Raw genomic sequence first — 19,833 nt, forward strand, 5'->3', positions numbered from 1 at the left:
ATTGGACTCGGCTATCACCTATATATTATGATGTGTTTGATCAAATTTTCCCAAGGCAGTAAAACTCCCCGACTCCTACTCAGCTTGTCCCCATCCCTCTACCTGCACCTAACCATGGTTAGAGGACATCCAGGTTAGAATCTAGGCCATGTCAATTTCTAGCTTTATCATCTTGGACACATTATTTAGAGTATCTATCAGTTTTCCGATCTATAAACTAGAATTAATAACATAACAACCTATTATGTTGATTAATGGTGATTATTTAATCAGCTAATATATGTAAATTATTTAGCACACTGCAGAGTACATAAAGCACACAGATACTGGCACTACAAATTATACGAGATGCATAAAGTGCCTGACACAGAGTCTGCCAGGAAGGAGCTATCAGGAAATGCTAATGCTCTGAACCTTAATTCTTATTTTAATTATGGCACTAATTACCTATATTTGTGTAATTATTTTCTCTATGAACCTGTAAACTGTCTAAAACAAAATCCATGCGTCATTCTTCTTTGGAGTACTGAAAATTATTAAAATCCAGGAGCATAGTAGTCACACGATATATTTTTATTTAACCAGCAAAGTGAAATTTCTGCTCCCAGAAAAATAACTCGCTTATTATTCTTTGAAGGAAAGTTGTGTTTTCCCTCCTTGTGTTTGGTTCACAAAATTCCTCACACTGGAAATTTCCTTTCTCCTCCCTGCATTCTCTCAGCCTTCAGCACCTAACTCAAATCCTCAGCACACCAGTTTTCCCCTTTTTATGACTTCCAGTTTTAGGGGTGAACCACATAAGTAGACACAAGATGCATATTGTTCCACATCACAAGCTACCTTTTCCTGGGCCTGTCTGTATTACATACTTGCTGCATAAGAAATCACCTGGATCTTAGTCGTTTAAAAGGATTATTTCTTACACTTTCACATGTTGCTCCAAAGTTCCTCTGATGTTTCCTCGGGGCTACTTCATATAGTTGCATTTAGCTGGAATCTCTGCTAGGAAGGAAGGTCCAGAATGACCTCCCTAGTAGTTCTTACTACAGACTCTCCCAGGAGCACCTCAGTTTACTTCCTTGTAGTCTCAGCCTGTAGGAGATTGGACCACCTTCCTTATGAGGAGGTCAAAGGGCAGCATTCCCAGCAGGCAAAGGTAAAACCTGCAAATCCTTCCAAGCCTAGACTCTGAAACTTACATATCACTTCATCTACACTCTTTTGGTCAATGCAGTCATAAAATCATCCTAAATTCAAAGACAGAGAGATAGACTCCACTTCCTGATGAAGATGTAAAGAAATTGTTGCCGTATTTAATCAACTACAGATGGCTTATCTCCCTAACTAGCTCCTAATCTAAGGAATTGATTGCATATTTTGAGCACCTGCAAAACTTAACATGATGGCTTTCACAGCAGGGATGACAATAAACATTTGTGATTTGAGGGAATAGTTTCCAGAACCTGCTTAGAGCTTTAAGGAATCAAAGGAAACTAAATTTGGGAATCTTGGGTTTTAATGCTATTTCTCTAATTTACAAAATGTATAATTTTGGGTATGTTACTTCTCTGATACTCGGTTTCTTCCTTTATAATACTGAAGTAATGATATCTACTTTCTACTAGGATAACATTATATAAAACACTTGGCAGATAATAGATGCTTATAAGTATAGTTGCTACTCATTATGGAGTATTTTTCTTTTATGATTAAATATGTAACTCAGATAAGCAGTCTATGAGTCAAAACCTATTTCAAACTTTGCAAAAGTAATAAGGCTTGTAATAGTTTAGTCACCATTGAAAATTTGACACCAATGAGAATTCCCCTAATTCTACTACACACTTGTCATATTAACTAAGACATCTATTTCTCTCTGCATTTTTTTTGAACCAGGGATCGAACTCGGTACCTTGCGCTTGCAAAGAAGGCAGTGGCACCGCTGAGCTAAATCCCCAGCCCTCTGCTCATTTTTCTTCTGGGGGAAGAAAGTTCCAAGCTAACAGGGAGCCATCTAAAGGCTGCATTTGTGTCTGGCATAACTTTATATTCATTCCAATGTTAGACGAGAGAATCGTAAGACATATGAGGGGCCTAAATTCAGACATTAAGATGAGGTGTTAGAACGTTCCATATAATACCATTGACTCTACATGCCTTCCAACCATAGATGCCATGTTAGTGAGAAATTAAATATGTATGGCACTGTGAATTCCTTGAAGAGAGTTATCACCCATTCACTAATTGGCTGTTACCACTATTGAAGCTTTAGAAGCCATGTTTTTACATTAAAGAGATATTTTCTAAATTATATAATTCAAATTTAATGATAGAAGTATTCAGTGGCGTGAAGAGCTCCATGCCAGTAAGCGATCTCTCCCTTAGCACATTTCAGTGTGTTCCTTCAGGTAGGTTGGCACCCAAAAATATTATACAGTCATAAAAACAACAATAAATGTATTCAAGAAACACTCCTAATCTTATCACTTTACTACCTTGGTGAGCTATTAGTTCAAATTAACTCATTTTCATGGAGGGACTTTTGGGGCAGCTGTGAAGCTGCTATGCTGGCTACAGGAAGTTGCAGACTGGCAAATTTCATTCAAATATAAACCTCTAAATTTGGCTACCTGGCATTGCAGAATCCTGTTGTTTGCAATATGCAAACTAAAAATTATGTACCATCCCACTTGGTCAAAAGCTATGGGCTCTTCAATATTAATTTCAATATTATTTCTGGAGGATTGGTCGGATGAGAGGCAACTAAGTGAATACCATATATTGAACAAGGAAAAAAGGAATGTCGGTTTTCCCTTTACCTGGGAAATGACAGCTAGTACGTGCTGAAGGCTCCTAGTTTAGTCTATTCTCTCCTAACCCTCGAAATCCAAGACTGAGATGAAGAAGTAAGACCCAGCTCTGAAATCTGTCTAATGAAATCCTTTTCACCTCCACAAAGGCCCTTTAGAATCCTGCGTTCTGTGAGATGAGCTGAAAATATGAAATGATTTTGGGGGTGGCAGTGATACTAAGGATTGAACTTAGGGCCTTTGCACTGAACTACATTCCCAGCCCATTTTTAGTTTTTATTTTGAGATAGGGTCTTGCCCAGTCTAAGTTTGAACTTGTGATTCTCTGCCTCAGCTTCCCAGGATGTTGGGATTGAAGGCGTGTAGTGCTGCCCCGGGCTTGTCACTGATATTTATATCAATCTATCTGAATAGTCCCCAAATCACTACAAAGGGGACAACACCAATTCTAACTTCAAAATAATAAATTTGATGAAAATGGTCTATATCATAATTTTAGTCACATGATTAGGGTTACATAATTTGCCAAAATAAATGAGGTTGAATGCTTACATTAGTGAATTTTATTATATGTAAATTATACTTCAATAACAGCCACCCTCCCCCAAAATAGAAGAACACATTTTTTTAAAGCCTATTAGGGTGAGGGCCAGCTTTATTTTATATATGTTTTATATATAATATTATATAATATAAATATATAACATGCAAAATATTGTATAATATAGAATATGCATCCTATATTATAAATTGTACATACAGTATATATATATAATATATATATATATATACTATATATATATTGTAGAATACACAGTATATAAAAATAGGCAAGTGTCCAATTCCACCTGATTGTTTAGGAAGCTTTTATATAATAAATTATGTGATATGTCTGTATGTTCCTAAGTCTTCTTTTTACTAAATTTTCAAAACTATAATGCTTTACTACTTTTATTTTTGAGTTACTAAAATGCTTGACAGAGAGTCTGGATTAGAGGGTAAGAAACAGGCTCTGTAATCAGAGGTCCTGCTTACGTGATCACAGCTCTTGCTACCTCCACCCCAACCAACCCCATCCTACAGGAGAATTAAGTTATTTGCGCTATGCTTTGGCTTCCTCATCAATAAAATGAGAATAATATCACTTGTCTTCTGGGATTGTTACGATAATTAAATAAGGGAATACGTATGATTATATTTGCCCTAACAATGCCTAATAGTATGTCCATGAAACTACTACAAGTTATTGCTCATGAATTTCTTCTATTACAATGTAAATCTCTGCTGAAAATGTTAGAAAGCATAGAAAAATAAAATCTCCTGTGCTTTGTAAACACCAGGAAGGTATCTATATCTGGCTTCAACATGTAGGGAGTCACTGCTGCCCTAGGAAGGCTAAATGGACCTCAGTGAGGACAGCTCTCCCACAACAAAACCAGGTTCTGCATGAAAACAAATTTCATTGATCTCTAAGCTGAAAAAAGGGCAAGGGAAATCTCCAAAGTTGGGGGTAGAGTAACTTGGGAAGTTGAGGAGATGTGTGACAGAAATGAGGCATTAAATGATGAAAGGTAGTCATGGGGAGGGAAAAAGGAAGCTTCCGGAGGCCAGGTATACATATGGGCTTAATGTATGAGGACTTCCTTGAGATGTTGCCAAGGCTGAGAGCTGAATTCATCCCAGGAACTGCAAGATAATCTGGGGAACCTGGAAGTAAGATGACTCCCAGGAAAAATAAATATAAATCTTCTAAAAGAAAGAAGCCTCAATTTAGAACCACAGTTTTTTATACAAGTTCTATTAAAGATCACCAGTGCATAAGAAACCAGACCATTATGAAAGAGTCAGCACAAACAATAAATCTAAAGTCACAGGACTTTTAAATATTAGAATTACCAATACAAAATATACAAAAATATAAACAATGAGTAGTCCAAAGGGCATATCAAAAATTATCAAACAGATTAAAAATTTGATTTTATAAAAATTAAAAATATGGCTGGGCATGGGACACATGCCTAACACTCAGGAGGCTGAGGCAGAAGAATCACCTTGAGTTTGAGGGCAGCCTGGGGTACAAAGTGAGTTCAAGGCCAACATGAACTGCATGGTGAGACCCTGCTTCAAAAATAAATAAATAAATAAAAATCTTAATAAAAATATGAAATTGTTGATATAAAAACACAGTATTTTAGTTAAACAACAAATTAACTGAATTAGTTGAAGAAAATTAATTTAAATTAATTGAAGAAAAATTAGTAAGCTAGATAAAAATCTATATCAAAATAACCAATCTATACCAAAAATAAAGAGCAGAGAATCATCGTTATAGAGAGAATAAGGAGAGGGTATGAAATACAAAGAATAAAAGTGAACAGAGCATGGATAACAGAGTCAAGAATTTGTGAAAACCATGAATCCCAGACATATGAAACGCATCCTATATCAAGGAGGATAAATAAAGAGAAATACACCTCTAGGTACAGTGAACTGAGCTTCAGAAACCTTAGAGACAGTAAGGGTAGGTTAAAAGCAATCACAAAGGAAAGAAAGGTTGTCATAAACAATAGGTATAAGAGTAATAACTGACTTCACAAGGGTAATTGTGGAATATAAAAAACAGCTGAATAATATTTTTAGCATACTAAGAAAAAAGGTAACTATGAAATCATAATTGCCAATCTAGAAATACTGTCTTTCAAGTACAAGGTCAAAAGAAATTATACAAGGTATGGCCAAACAATACAATGAATGTTTAGGGGTTTTTTTTAATTTATTATACTAAAAGACACATTGCCATTAATCTCCCTCAAAATACTTCCTCCCGCTTCAAGTACACCTATTCCGTCATTCTTGTCCCTTTCTGAAGCAATACTGAAGTCCTCTTTGGTGAACGTCTTTAGTTGTACCACTGTGGTTGCCTGGATGTCATGAATAGATTCATAACATTTTGACTGTGGAGAAAAGTCAAAAGTCACATGGTGACACATCCAGAGAAGAAGGTGATAAGGCCATACCATAGTGTTTTTACAAGCCTGCCTTTCCATTAGCCACTTGGTAGAAACATTCACCACGTTTTTGATCATGCCTCATAAAGACATTCACAAAAGAAGACTTGCAGAACAGCTTCAGAAAGTGGAAAAATAATGGATAAGTGTGCTCAAAGCAAGGGGGAATATTTTGAAGGGGATGAATGGCAATGTGTCTTTTACTATAATAATTTCTTCATTTATGTTTTGATCAGACATTGTATTTTGATATAAATAAAACCTGCAACCATTTACTATTACTACCACTGACACATAAGGCATTTTCTAAAGAATTGCTTTAGGAGAAGATGAATCTAGAGAGAAAATCTGGAAGATGAGCAATCAAAGAAAATGGTAAACACAGTAAATAAGTCTAATGCATACTCAAAATGATGATGATGGTGTCTTATTTCTGGAGTTTAATGAAAAGAAACAGGCTGAAGTATAAGAAAACAGCATATGTATCTAAATCAGGAGGGGGACAGTAAGAGTTAATGTGCTCAGGTTCTTGTTTCTCATGGGGAAGGATAAGATATTGTCTGTAGGCTTTGTTAAATATGTGTGTAAAATTTTATAGGTAACCATAAAGAATGGAAATAGAACACATAATTTCCAGAGCAGATAAAAGGGAAAATTATGTAGGACAAGGGAACACAGGAAGCTTCTTTTTGTTAAATAACAAATAAAATCAATAAGACTGGTAACTGTGAAGTGTTTGTAGAGATTTCTGGTATTAAAATGGGGTTGGGGAAGGGACAGACCTGGTGGTTTCATGGTAATAATTAAACCTGGGCAGAAGGAGGAAGGGGCACGGAAGATACTGGAAACTGTTGGTGGTGGAAGAGAAAAACAGAAAAGCATTTACAGCAGAGCTGTCAAAGGTGAAGCTTCTGTGTCAGCCACAGTGGCATAAACTGGATTTCATCTAAGCCTGGAGCAGAGGCAGAAGGCAAAGCAAGCCCTGCTGATGACCAGTGCTGGGGGAGAAGGGGACTGTGGTAATAGTTATGAACAGGCTCTGAAGTCAGAAAGGCCTGTGCACCAAATCAGTATGCGTACCGAGACTGAGAGAAGCTTTCGTCCTGGTCCCAGCACACCCAGAGCAATCTAAGAGGCACAGGCAGGCAGCACAGTGGGAGAACAATAAGACATCCCCCCAAACTGCACCCAGGACTGCCACCACCACATCCTACTCACGCTGGATAGGAGGCTAGGGAAGAAGCCAGAGGACACAGGAGCTGACACAGCGCATCTGGACCCAGCTTTACAGAGCAGAAATTGAGGATGACACTGGACAGCAGGGGCCCTAGCAGCATGGAATCCTGATCCATTTCTACCTCTGGCCATTGCATGGTCAAGAGTTCCCTTCTGCCACCTAAAAATGTTAATATATCAAATATGAAAACACATAAATCAAAATATATTTATATAGTTTTGAAGGTGTCTAAATACATATCAGAGTACAGTAATATCTCATAGCAGATTTGAAGGGATCTAAAAACAGATCAGATTCCAGTAATCTCTCACCCCATCTTCACTATTTCAGTTTATCTTGCCAGTAAAAGTGTGAAAATATTAAATAGAAAAATTTAAACACAATTCCTAGATGTTTTGGTATCAGAATTCAAACTCAGGACCTTGTGCTTATAAGATGAATTCCCAGCCCAAAAATTCCTAAATTTTACATTGTGTACCACTCCTCCTAGTGAGACAATATCTCATGCTGACTCACTCTGTCCTGCTGAGGACATGAGTTATACTTTGTCCAGCGTATCTTTACTATATAAGCTACCCACACAGTCATTTAGTAGCCTTCTCAGTTATCAGAATGACTGTCACGTTTCACAGCACTGATGTTCAGGGACCCTACATTTACCCTTGGTAAGGACCAGAGCTGCATGAAACCATCAGCGAGGACTCACCACATCCAGGCCCCGCCCACTAACAGACAGGCCTCCCTGCCACTAGTGGACCCCCTGAGATGACAAGAGCTAGGGCGCTTCCAGCAAGAGCACACTCTGCCTTCTGGTTTCCTGGCTACCCCTGTTCCTTATCTAAACTACAAAAGCACAGTGGGTCCTAATGGCCATTGCCCGGAGCTAGAGCAGAAGTGAGGAATAGTAAGAGGAGGGCATTAGTCCTTCTAAATCCCAATCCCGAAGGGTAAAGTTACCATATTGATGTTTATTCATTATAAACATATTTTAGGCTGTCTTTGATTTCATTTTGTTTCCCACATTTAAAGGTGATAGATTAATAACTACCACAAATTGTCATTTTCTAAGCTGTGTCTGATTCTATTGTTGTTGCTGATTTTATCACTTGGGCTAGCATTGTGATTGATCTCTAATCTGTGTTCTTTCCTGGTATAATGAAAATGAGATTGCCCCAGAGTTATTAGAGTCTCGAATCCTAAAGACCATGTATATCTGGAAGAAACTTCTGAGAAGCAATCTTTCCTTGAGGTTTCTAAATACTAGCAACAAAGATACTCACAATAAGTAATATCTAAGTATCAATCCAGGAAATAAACTAAGGACTATACCAACAATAATAGAAATGAAAAGACATTTAAACAAGACACAGTCTTCTAGCTTGCCAAAGGCAAATTCTGGTGAAAACGAGATGGAAAAGTCTGGTAATCAACCACCTGGACAATCTGAACTGATAGTACAGGAAGTAAAGCAGGTGAATGAAGCTCTAGAAAATTCAAAACAAATAATTTCCCTGATAAAAGTCATGATTATAAACTCTAGAACCGAAACAGATTTTTTTAAAAAAGGATAAGTTCAAGTCCATGATTGAAGCCATGAATGCTCAACACAAGAAATGCAAACCATGAATGCCCAACATAGGAAAGGGAATCCATGAAACAGAGTCAAATTGATATCCAGGGGATTAAAAACTCTGTTAAAAGTATGCATAGTAGACTAACCCAATCTGAAGACAGACTGGAGAAGAAAGATATTTTCATGACAAAGAACACCTGAAAAACTTCATGAATACCAAACCAGCACTCCAAACAATTCTAAATAATATCCTAGAAAAAGGTAATGAAAATCAGAACTCCATAAGGTATGACAGAACAAATCCAATTGGCAAGAATTTAAAAGGAGAGGGAGAAAATTTTTTTTAAAAGAACCAACAACAGGAAAATAATATGACAATGATAACTCAATAAATATCAGTAATAACCATCAATGTCAACTGCCTCAATTCACCAATCAAAAGAAATAGACTGGCAGAATAGATTAAGAAGCAAAATCCAACAATATGCTGTATACAAGAAACACACCTACTGAAAAAGATACACATAGACTGAAAGTAAAAGGATGGAAAACTATTCTCCATAGGACAAGAACCCAGGAAAAAGCAGGGGAAGCTATCTTATTTGCAGACAAAGTAAATTTCAAACCAAAACTAATTAAGAGAGACAAAGAAGGTTACTACACCCTTGTACAGGGAACAATCCAAGAGGAAGAGATGACAATCATAAATATATATGCACCAAATACTAATGCCCCCAATTATACAAAACAAATATTAAGGGAGAGGAAAAACCAAATAAGCACTAATACAATCATAGTGGGGGACCTCAATACCCCACTGTCACAAATAGACAGATCTAGATTTTAAAAAACCAACAACAAAATACTAGAACTGAACCAAGCTTTTGAACAGACTTAATTGATGTCTAGAGAGTGTTCCACCCCAGAAAATCAGAATATTCATTCTTTTCTGCTGCACATAGGTCATTCTCCAAAACAGACCACATGCTAGCTCATAGAACATGCTTAAGTAAATGCAAGAAATTGAAGTCATCCCTTGTACATTATCAGACCATACTACAATTAAACTAGAGATCAACAGCATAAGAAACCATAAGAACTTCACAAACACATTGAAATTAAACAACACTCTCCTGAACAGTCAATGGGTCACAGCAGAAATTAAAGAAGAAATTAGATAGTTTTTACAATTTAATGACAATGCCAGGAGAACATACAGGAATACATGGGATACAGTGAAAGCAGTTTTATGTGGGAAATTTATAGCAGTAAATGCCCACACGAGGAAAACAGAGTGAGCTCAAATAAACATCCTAATGGTGAATCTTAAGCTCCTAGAAAAAGAAGAGCAGGAGAAACCCAAAGCATATACAAGGGAGGAAATTATAAAGATCAGAGCAGAAATTAATGCAATAGAGACTAAGAGAATGATACAAAAAAACTAATGAATTGAAGAGTCGGTTTTTCAAAAAAATAAATAAAATCAATAAACCCTTAGCCAACCTTATCAAAAAAAATGAAAGAAAAGGCTCAAATTCATACAATTAGGAATGAAAATGGTGAAGTTATAACAGATTTAGCAGAAATCCAGAGGATCATCAATAATTACTTCAAGAACCTGGACTCTAATAAAATACAGAACATAGAAGAAAGAAATGGACAGATTTCTAAATACATATGAATTACTGAAATTAAATGAAAATATAAAAATTCTAAACACCCCAATTAAAATCAGTGGAATTGAAAATATAATTAAAAATTTGCCAACAAAGAAAAGCCCAGGTTCTGATGGCTTCACTGCTGAATTCTAGAAGACATTTAGAGAAGAACTATTGCCACTACTCTTTAAACTTTTCAATGAAATTTAAAGAGAAGCAATACTTCCAAATTCATTCCTGAAAGCAAGTATTACTTTGATTCTAAAACTAGGGAAAGACCCAATTAAAAAAGAGAACTACAGGCCAATTTCCTAATGAACATAGAAGCAAAAATCCTCAATAAGATACTGGTAAACAGAATACAGAAGATCATACACCCTGACCAAGTCAGATTTATCCCAGGGATGCAAGGATAGTTCAATATACATAAATCAATAAATGTAATACACTACATTAACAGAATCAAGAGCAAAGACCATATGATCCTCTTAAAAGATGCAGAAAAAGCACTCGACAAAATTCCACATCTATTCATGATAAAAACTCTACAGAAAATTGGAATAGATGGTCTTTGTCTCGATTTAATAAAGGCTATCTATGAAAAGCCAACAGCCAATATCATACTAAATAGTCAAAAACTGAAAACCTTCATACTGAAATGAGACAAGACAAGGATGTCCAGTATCACCTCTCCTGTTCAACAGACTTTTGGAAACATTAGCCACAGCAATTAGACAAGAGAAAGAAATAAAACAATAAAGATAGAAAAGGAAGAAGTAAAACTGTCATTATTTGCTGACAATACGATACTCTACATAGAAGACCCAAAGAACTCCACCAAAAGACTTCCAGACTTCATTGACAAATTCAGTAGAGTAGCTGGATACAAGGTAAATACTCAAAAATTAATAGCCTTCTTATACACAAATAAAAATCTCTCTGAGAGTCAAGTTAGGGAAACAATCCCTTTCACAATAGCAACCAAAAAATGAAATATCTAGGAATCAATCCAGTGAAGGAGACAAAAGACCTGTACACTGAAAACTACAGCACTCTAATAAAGCAGGTAGAAGAGGATGTAAGAAAATGGAAAAACATCCTTTGTTCCTGGATAGGAAAAATCAACATAGTGAAAATGCCCATACTTCCAAAACTGCTCTACAGATTCAATTCAATCTCTATTGAAATCCCAACAGAATATTTGATAGAACTAGAAAAAACAATCCAAAAATTCATTTGGAATTAGAAGAGACCTAAAATAGCAAAGGCAGTGCTAGGCATCAGAATGGCTGGGGGTATCAAAATCCCCAATTTGAAACTGTACTACAAAGCATGGTACTGTCAAAGAAACAGATCTGAAGCTCAGTGGAATAGATTAGAAGATGCAGAAAGAACTCCAGACATACTCAGCCACCTCATCTTTGACAAAGAAGCCAAACACCCTCTCTGGAGGAAAGATAGCCTCTTTAATAAATGGTAGGGGGAAAACTGAATTTCAACTTGTCAAATATTAAAACTAGATCTATGTCTTTCACCAGGCACTAAACTAAAATCCAAGTAGACTAAAGATATAAATATTAAAGCAGAAACATTAAACTTTCTGGAACATAAGTTATGTAGAACTCTTGAAGACATTGGCATGAACAAATCTTCAGTAGTGCAGAAACTAGAACAAAGAATCAACAACTGGGATCTCATCTTTTAAAAAAGTTTCTGCACTGCCAGAGAAATCACAAGCAGAGCTAAGAGACAACCCACAAAGTGGGAAAAAAATTTTACCAACTGTTCCTCAGGCAAAGATCTACTCTCTAGAATATGTAAAGAACTCAAAAAAATCAGAACCCAAAATATAAAGACCCAATTTAAAAATGGGCATCTGAAATGAACAGACATTTCTCACACAAAGAAGTAAAAGCAACAAAGATATATATGAAAAAAATGTTCAACATCACTGGTCATTCGAGAGATGCAGATGAAAACAACACTGAAATTCCACCTCACCCCACAAAGAATGGCTGCTATCAAGAAATCAACCAATAACAAATGCTAATGAGGTTGTGGGGAGAAAGGAACCCTTCTCCATTGCTAATGGGAGTGCAGACAGGTGCAACCACTGTGGAAATCAATATGGAGATACCGCAAATAACTAGTACTAGACGTCCCATTTGATCCAGCTATCTCTCTGCTGGGTGGGTATCTTCCTAAAAGAATTAAAAGAATCATACCACAGTGATATATGATCACCCATGTTCATAGTGGAACAGTTTGTAATAGCTAAGACTTGGAAACAGCCCAATCGCCCATCAACTGGAGACTAGATAAAGAAGATGTGTGTTTTTTAAAATATAAATTGAATACTACTCAGCCATAAATAATGTCAAACTAGAGATATGTATAGTTAAGTGGATGCATATTGAGGCCATACTCTTAAGTGAAATTAATAAGTTACACATTTAAATACCGAATAGTTTCTCTGGTGTGAAAAACTAAAAGTGTAAATAAGGATCAAAATGTATAACAGATATTGTGTAATAGGAAGAAAATTCTTAAAGAGTCTAGGAAGTGGGAGGGGTAGGGGAAAGGGAAAAAGGGAAAAGAAAAATGTGAAAAGGGAAAACGTGGAAACTGTCTTTTTAAACAGGGAAAGGTAGTGGGGGTGAGGGGAGGGCTGGGGAACAGGGAAAAATAAGAACCTAATAAGTCAAGTATAGGTACAAGATCCCAATGATGAAAGTAACTGTATTGTATACCTAATACAAACCAATAAATTTAATAAAGATTAAAATAAATTTAAAAAGTCCTCTAAGTGTGAAAGTAGTGATGCTGGTAATTTCATTATGGTGGATTGTTGTAGTTGGTTTATGATTTATTATTTTGTTTTTTGTGTCTCTAGGCCTCTGCCCTGAGCTATATCCACAGCCTCTTTTTTTTTTCTTTTACTTTTTATTTCGAGACAGAGTCTAGCTAAATTGTTGTGTTTCTCAGGCTGGGTTCAAACTTATGATCCTCCTGCCCCAGCCTTCCAGATGCCAGCATGACAGGTGTGCACCAGCACACCCAGATTTACTGTTCTTAATTTATAAATTAAACCTTACCATAGGATGTATGCGTAGGAAAAGATATTTTGTAGAGTTCAGTTCTACTCATGGCTTCAGGTACCCACTGGTTGTCTCAGAACATGTTCCCCACAGCTAAGTGAGGATTACTATAATAATAGCTAACACATATATATTACCTCCTTTTGTCAGGCACTATTCTAAGTGCTGTGTGTCATTTAATCTTTATGTACCCAAGATCCTGCAGCTAATTAGAGACAGATCTGGAATTCAAGCAGACAACCTAGTTCCAGAGTCTTTGCTAAGTACTATGCTGCTTATTGGTGGGTGGCTGGAGAACATCTTCAGTGTTGGAGGTATAGACTGAATGGTTGTGTTCCCCCCAAAATTTCATGTGTCAAAGCCCTAAGCCCCAGTGTGATAGTATTTGGAGGTGGAGCCCTGGAAGTTACTTCAATGAGAGTGGAGCCCTTGTAAGATGAGACACACACAGATGAATTCTTTGTTACATGAAGACAGAGAGAAGCCAGCTTCGTGTAAGCCCAGAAGTGGGCCCACACCAAGAAGCAAACAATGATCTCAGACTCTCAGTGCTATAAACTGTGAGGAATAAATTATTATTATTAAACCACTAAGTCTACAGTATTTATCACCGCAGCTGAAGCTGAGACAGTTGGGAAATTATTTCTTCAAATACCTGAAAATGTGGACACAGAACAAGGGTTAAACTTGTTTTGTATGAACCAAAGAGAATATAGCTAGGAAAATGATTCAGTCCACCTTGGAAGATTCAGAGGTCTCCAAACAAGAAGTGGGGCTCTCCCATGAGTGCTGAACTCTCTAGAACTAGATATTAGGTGCACCAGATATTAGTAATATAAAGAGAATTAAGCATTGAGCAGGTGGTTGAATGAGACTTTGTAAAATTTCTTCCAGCTCTTCAGTCTGTAGACCATGAAAGTCAGGGCTAAGAGCCTGTGTCTGAAGCACTGAACTTTGAGGATTCTTAACTTTCACAGCAATTAGATTCACTTACTTTGCCAGAGGGCATCTTGAAGCCAGAATTTGCATTCACACCTGAATATCCTTCCTTCAGATGTCACTGTAAGCATCACTCCCTCCAGGATGTGTTTCCCACTGCAACCTCAAAGCCACATCAACCATCTTTCCCCAACCATGCCACTTCTCACACTACTGTGATTTGCCCATTTCATCATCAGCCTACTCCTGTTTTAGTATCCTAGGGCTGCAGTACTAAATTATAAAAAATCAAATGGATCAAAGCAACAGCAAAATACTGTCTCAGTGAGCCAGGGATTTAGCTCAGTGGTGCTGCCCCCTGCCTGGCAAGCACAAGGTGCTGAGTTCAATACCTAGTACCAAAAAGAGGAAAAAATACTGCCTCACCAATCTGAAGGCTAGATGTCTAAAATCAAGATGTGGATGAGGCCACAGTGTCTCAGAAGCTTCCTAGGGAAAAATCTCTCCTCACCTTTTCCTAACTTCAGTGGTTGCTGGCCATCCTAAGCATTCCATGGCTTCAGCTGGTGTCACTCCCAATCCTGCCTCTGTTGTCCTATGACCTTCTCCCCTCTGTATTCTGTGCTCTTTTCTTCTTATAGGGAAGCAGTCATACAGGATTTATGATCCATCTCAATTCAGTGTGACCTCGTCTCAACTAATTATGTCATCAAAGATCTTATTTCCAAATAAGGTTACATTCATAAATACCAAAGATGAAGACTTCAACCTATCTTTTAGTTGGACATAACCCAACCTGCCACATCCCCCAACCTCCCATGTTCACTAGATTCTGAGTTCTTTCAGAATAGCCTCTCTATTCCACATATTTTTATTACATCTATTATGAATCACAATCTGCTCTGAGAAATAAGAACAAGTCACAGTCAAGATTCCTATACTTCATGGAGCTTTTATATGATGTGGAACCCAACAATAAAAACTGGCTATTCAGGGGGCCAGGGTTTAGCTCAGTGGTAGGTGCTGAGTTCAATCCCTGGTACCAAAATCCACAAAAAACAAAAAAATCTTGCTATTCAGAGTTGAAGCCAAATGCATAGCACATCACACACACACACACATAATTACTTAATATATATGTGGGGAAGAAGTATTAACACAAATAATAAAACACTTTTGGCTCATTTACCAGAATCTAAAAGTTTGGTTTCTCTCTGTCCCTTGTAAAACTTTTCTACACTCCTTGAATTCTTACTCTCAGTTGACTCCCCCAACCTAACTTTCCAAGTAATACCTCTGAACACCAGGAAATAAAGCTTGTAAAATACATTCTTAGTATTTTTAATTAATTTCAAACTTGCACCTAAAGTAGAAAACACTTGCACTCTGTTTCCTTTCCAGGGCAGTGTCAGTTCCCCCCAGCCTCCATTTGTCCAGATGCCAGGTGAGTGCTTTTAACTCGGTGAGCTACTAACTCCCTTCTGAGTTCAACTGAGTACTTGGGCTTCATTGTCATTGTTGTTGTTGTTGTTGTTGTTGTTGCTGACTTACATTTTCACTGACTTTGCTTCTTTAAAATGAGTTTTTTATATACTTGTCTTGCCATCCCTGCCACTTTCTGAGGCAGTCCAGGAAGTACTCTTTCATGTTTTCAGTTGCACTGTTGCGGCTGCCTCAATATTCTGAATTGATTCAAAATGTTTGCCTCTCGTGGTCGTTTTAACTTTGGAGAAGAGCCAGAAGTCTCACAGTGTCTGATCCAATGAATCAGGTGGAGGAGGACACACCATAATGTTTTCACTATCGTGCCCTTCTGTTGGGTGGTACCCAGCAGCAGCATTCACTGTATTTTTTCCACATCTCATGATGATATCCAGGAGGGAAGACTGCCAGAGCTATTTCAGAAAGTGGCAAGAAAGATAAATGTATTTAAAGTAAGGGTCAGCATTTTGAGAAAGATTAATGACAATGTATATTTACTGTAATAATTTTTTAATTTTAAAAAATAAAATAAGTTGTCTTATATTTTTTAAAATCAGTGAAAATAGACCTCATTCAGTTATTCTTGAACTTAGATTCATTGTGTTTTGGAGAGAACTTTTTGATCCTCTGCCTGCAAAGGTTTTTAAGCAAAAGCAATAGAATTTACAATTTTTTAGTATATATTTAAAACACATAATAAACATATTCATTATGGGGATTTGATATAGACAAATATTATGTTTTGATCCTTTTTTATTTCCTCTTCCACTTGCCTACCTTCCATTTCTCCCCATCCTCAGATTCCCTTCCCAAATCTACAAAGTCTATCTCCCTGTTTCCTATCATCTATCTTTTATTCTGCTTTTTAGGTTTTTTATATTTTGGGCTTCTCATATAAGAGAAACCATGCAATACGCAACCTTCTGTATTTGATTTATTTTATTTCGCATTATGGACTCAAGATACAGCCATTTTTCTACAAATGACTCAAACTTATCCTTCTTTATGGCTAAGTAGTACTCTATTGTGTATATACACCACATTTTCTTTATTCATTCACTTTTTAAATGTCCAAATTTCTGACACCAATATCTGATAGAAGGAGTACCTGCTCTAGACAGATGGAGAAAAAGACTTGGACAGAAGGGGCATGTTCTACCACATGCTGGATACTCTTTATATCTGGCACTTAGTTCAGAATGTTACATTCATTTCAGTACATACAAGGACTTATCAAATATGATGAGTGTTTAAATTAAAAAATTATGGCCGGGCGTGGTGGCGCATGCCTGTAATCCCAGCCCTCGGGAGGCTGAGGCAGGAGGATCAGTGTGAGTTTAAGACCAGCCTGGACTACATAGTGAGCTCCAGGTCAGTCTCAACTACATAGTGAGATCCTGTCTCCAAAAAATAATAATAATAATAATAAAATAAATATATATAAAATACTAAAAGAAACATTTCCATTGATTCCCTTTAAAATATTCCCCCTCACTTTGAAAAGCTTATCCCATAATTGCCCCTTTCTGAAGCAGTTCTGAAAGTTCTCTCTTATGAGTGTTTTTTACAAAGTTTGATCAAAATATGGTGAACACTGCTGCTCTGTGCCACCCAAAGAAAAAGCAGGCTCTCAACATAATTATCATATGTCCTCATCAACTTATTCACTGAATCTTGCACCATGCACCTTCTGGCTCTTCCCCAAAGCCAAAAATGGCCATGAAAGGTAAAGATTTTGAGTCAGTTCAGGACATGGAAGCCACAACAACAATGCAACTAAAGACTTTCACAAAAGAAGACTTCCAGAAATGGTTCAGAAAGTGGCAAGGATGATGGGATTAGTCTGCTTTAAGTGAGAAAGAGTATTGGGGGGTGGTACTGGTAATGTGTCTTTTATTGTAATAAATTTTTTAAAAATCCAAATGTTCACTGCATTTTTAATCCCATCACGTATGTCCCATTAAATTCTCCTGTGGGGGCAGAAAAGGGACACTCTTAATAAGACTGCTGGGTATACACACACACACACACACACACACACACACACACACACAATCTCTCTCTCTACCGGATATCAAATTTAAAAGTGCCACAGCCCATCTCAATAGTTTAGTACCTTAAGAGGCAGAGAAGGGAGAGGAAGAATACCCACAGAGTATCCCAAGTACAGTAGATAACTGTTTCTATATTCTGTTTCCCAGTAGTATTTACTATCATTGGAACTCATTTACATCTGCTCTCTTCTATGAAGGAAGTTTCTGCAGTTTTTTTTTTTCACTTAGAATTATCCTTTCCCTTTTTCAGGAGAAAAAAGATACACTTAGAGAGCAAAGAGGGTTTTTTTCATGATTGTTTTTGAGAGTTGGAAATACCAACATGACCATCTGTAAGTCTTTTTTGCATATTCTTCATTTTGTTCTCACCCTTAACCACAGTTGTGAGTATGAAATCATGACATGAAGCAGAACCTGATTTATTGATATTAATTACTTTGCACTGGTTTTTCCCCCAGAGAAGTATGTTTATTGTTAGAATTCTAACCACAGCCTTCAAATGCATGAGCAAATTAAAAGTTTGGGGCCAAGAGTTTAAGATTAAAATGTTGTGAATTTCAAAAGGAAATTTGGTTGCTTCTTCTAAATGAATGAATTTCCATGTAACAGTTGAGCAGAATATTATACTACCTTGCTTACAGGTAGAAATTGTGCAAAACACTAACACTGCCACCAGGTTAATTGGAAAGATAGTTCTAATAGGTGAAAGTATAATGAGCATAATAAAGTGTCATATCATGTGGCTGAGGCCATAGTTATGAGTTCGTCTTCCTCCCAGAGGATCTGCAAGTGAGGGTGGCCCGGTACAAAGCTCAGAAGTCCTGCTCTCTCTGTGTTAGCGAGAGGTAAAGCGTGAAAGCGCTTGTATTTTCTCCTCGGTTCAGACCTCCGCGACCCGTTGGTCTTAGCTAGTTACCTGCACCTATCATAAGCAGGAATACTGAAGCCATCAGCGGTACAGACCTTGAGTCTATGCCCCCGAGTGTGTTCTAATGATCATGGATTGCTTACTACAGCTGAGCTACGGGATCAGAAAGTACTCAGCAAACACATTTCTTTTCTTCTGGTATCCTCCCGGGCAAATTTTCTGTACAATGGACTTCTCCTAAACTTGCAGTGCCCAGATGAGCTCAGGGAAGAATTCGATATGGCCACATGAGGGCAGCAAATAACACCAGACTCGTCAAAGACGGGAAACATTTCTTGTGGTCCTCTAAATCTGGCTTCTGCGCAGCCAAATTATCCCAAAGCAAGGCTTTTACTGATGTGTGCAAGACACTGCGTTATAGGCGAGTGTGGAAAAAAATTAGAATATTCTGATTTGAGGTAGGCTTATGTGTATTACCTTTACCCAGAGGTATGGCATCGCAGGCCAAAAGCAGCCTCTTGTACAGTCCTGTGTATTAACGGAGACATACACAGCTCAAAAGCTGTGGAAAGACTCTTATAGGATAAAATGTCAGTGCGCAGGGATTCTCTGATTTAGCTCTGTAAGCCCAGCTCCTCCCTAAAGCAGAGTTCAGCACCTGGAAGACGTACAGTAAGTAAGTCACGGGGCGGGGGGGTGAATGGTGGACAGTTACTGTATTGCCTTAGATGAACTCATCCCCAAAGCACAGTGAACTTTAAACATATCTGAGGCTGGAAGAGTTTTAAATGTAACACAGGTTTATTTCTCCCTTTGCAAGACATTTGTCTATTATCGTGTTAACGTGGGTGTTAGGCACATGTTAGCAACATTTCACACTACAGAGACCCTGGCTGCCCCCAGGTGCCTTGACCTTTGTTTTTCATTTGGCAACAGGATCGCCGGGCCTGTCAGGTTACTATGGTGTCAGGAGATCTTTCTTGTCTGACTCAGACTTCCACAACAGTAAATCGTTTTCCAGTGACGCCTACACCCCCAGTGTGGTGAAGCCCTTCGCCTGCGAGCCGCCCGAAGCGCAGGGCCCCGCGGCGCTGCTGGAGCCCGGC

At 37.5% G+C, this 19,833-nt stretch overlaps 1 protein-coding gene across 1 annotated transcript in view; it reads left to right on the forward strand.

The window, feature by feature from the left end:
* The window catches only part of CUNH11orf53 (chromosome unknown C11orf53 homolog), a 55,550-nt gene that overhangs the window by 34,106 nt on the left and 1,611 nt on the right, over positions 1-19,833 (forward strand). Inside the window, exons 3-4 of the mRNA XM_033764317.1 lie at positions 15,725-15,767; positions 19,664-19,833. The exon at positions 19,664-19,833 is cut by the window's right edge and continues 153 nt beyond it. Of these exons, the coding sequence (XP_033620208.1) occupies positions 15,725-15,767; positions 19,664-19,833 (213 nt within the window). The remainder of the gene's footprint in view (positions 1-15,724; positions 15,768-19,663) is intronic.

This window comes from Fukomys damarensis, unplaced genomic scaffold (assembly GCF_012274545.1).
Source record: "Fukomys damarensis isolate Sample0158 unplaced genomic scaffold, DMR_v1.0_HiC HiC_scaffold_16, whole genome shotgun sequence".
Taxonomy (NCBI): domain Eukaryota; kingdom Metazoa; phylum Chordata; class Mammalia; order Rodentia; family Bathyergidae; genus Fukomys; species Fukomys damarensis.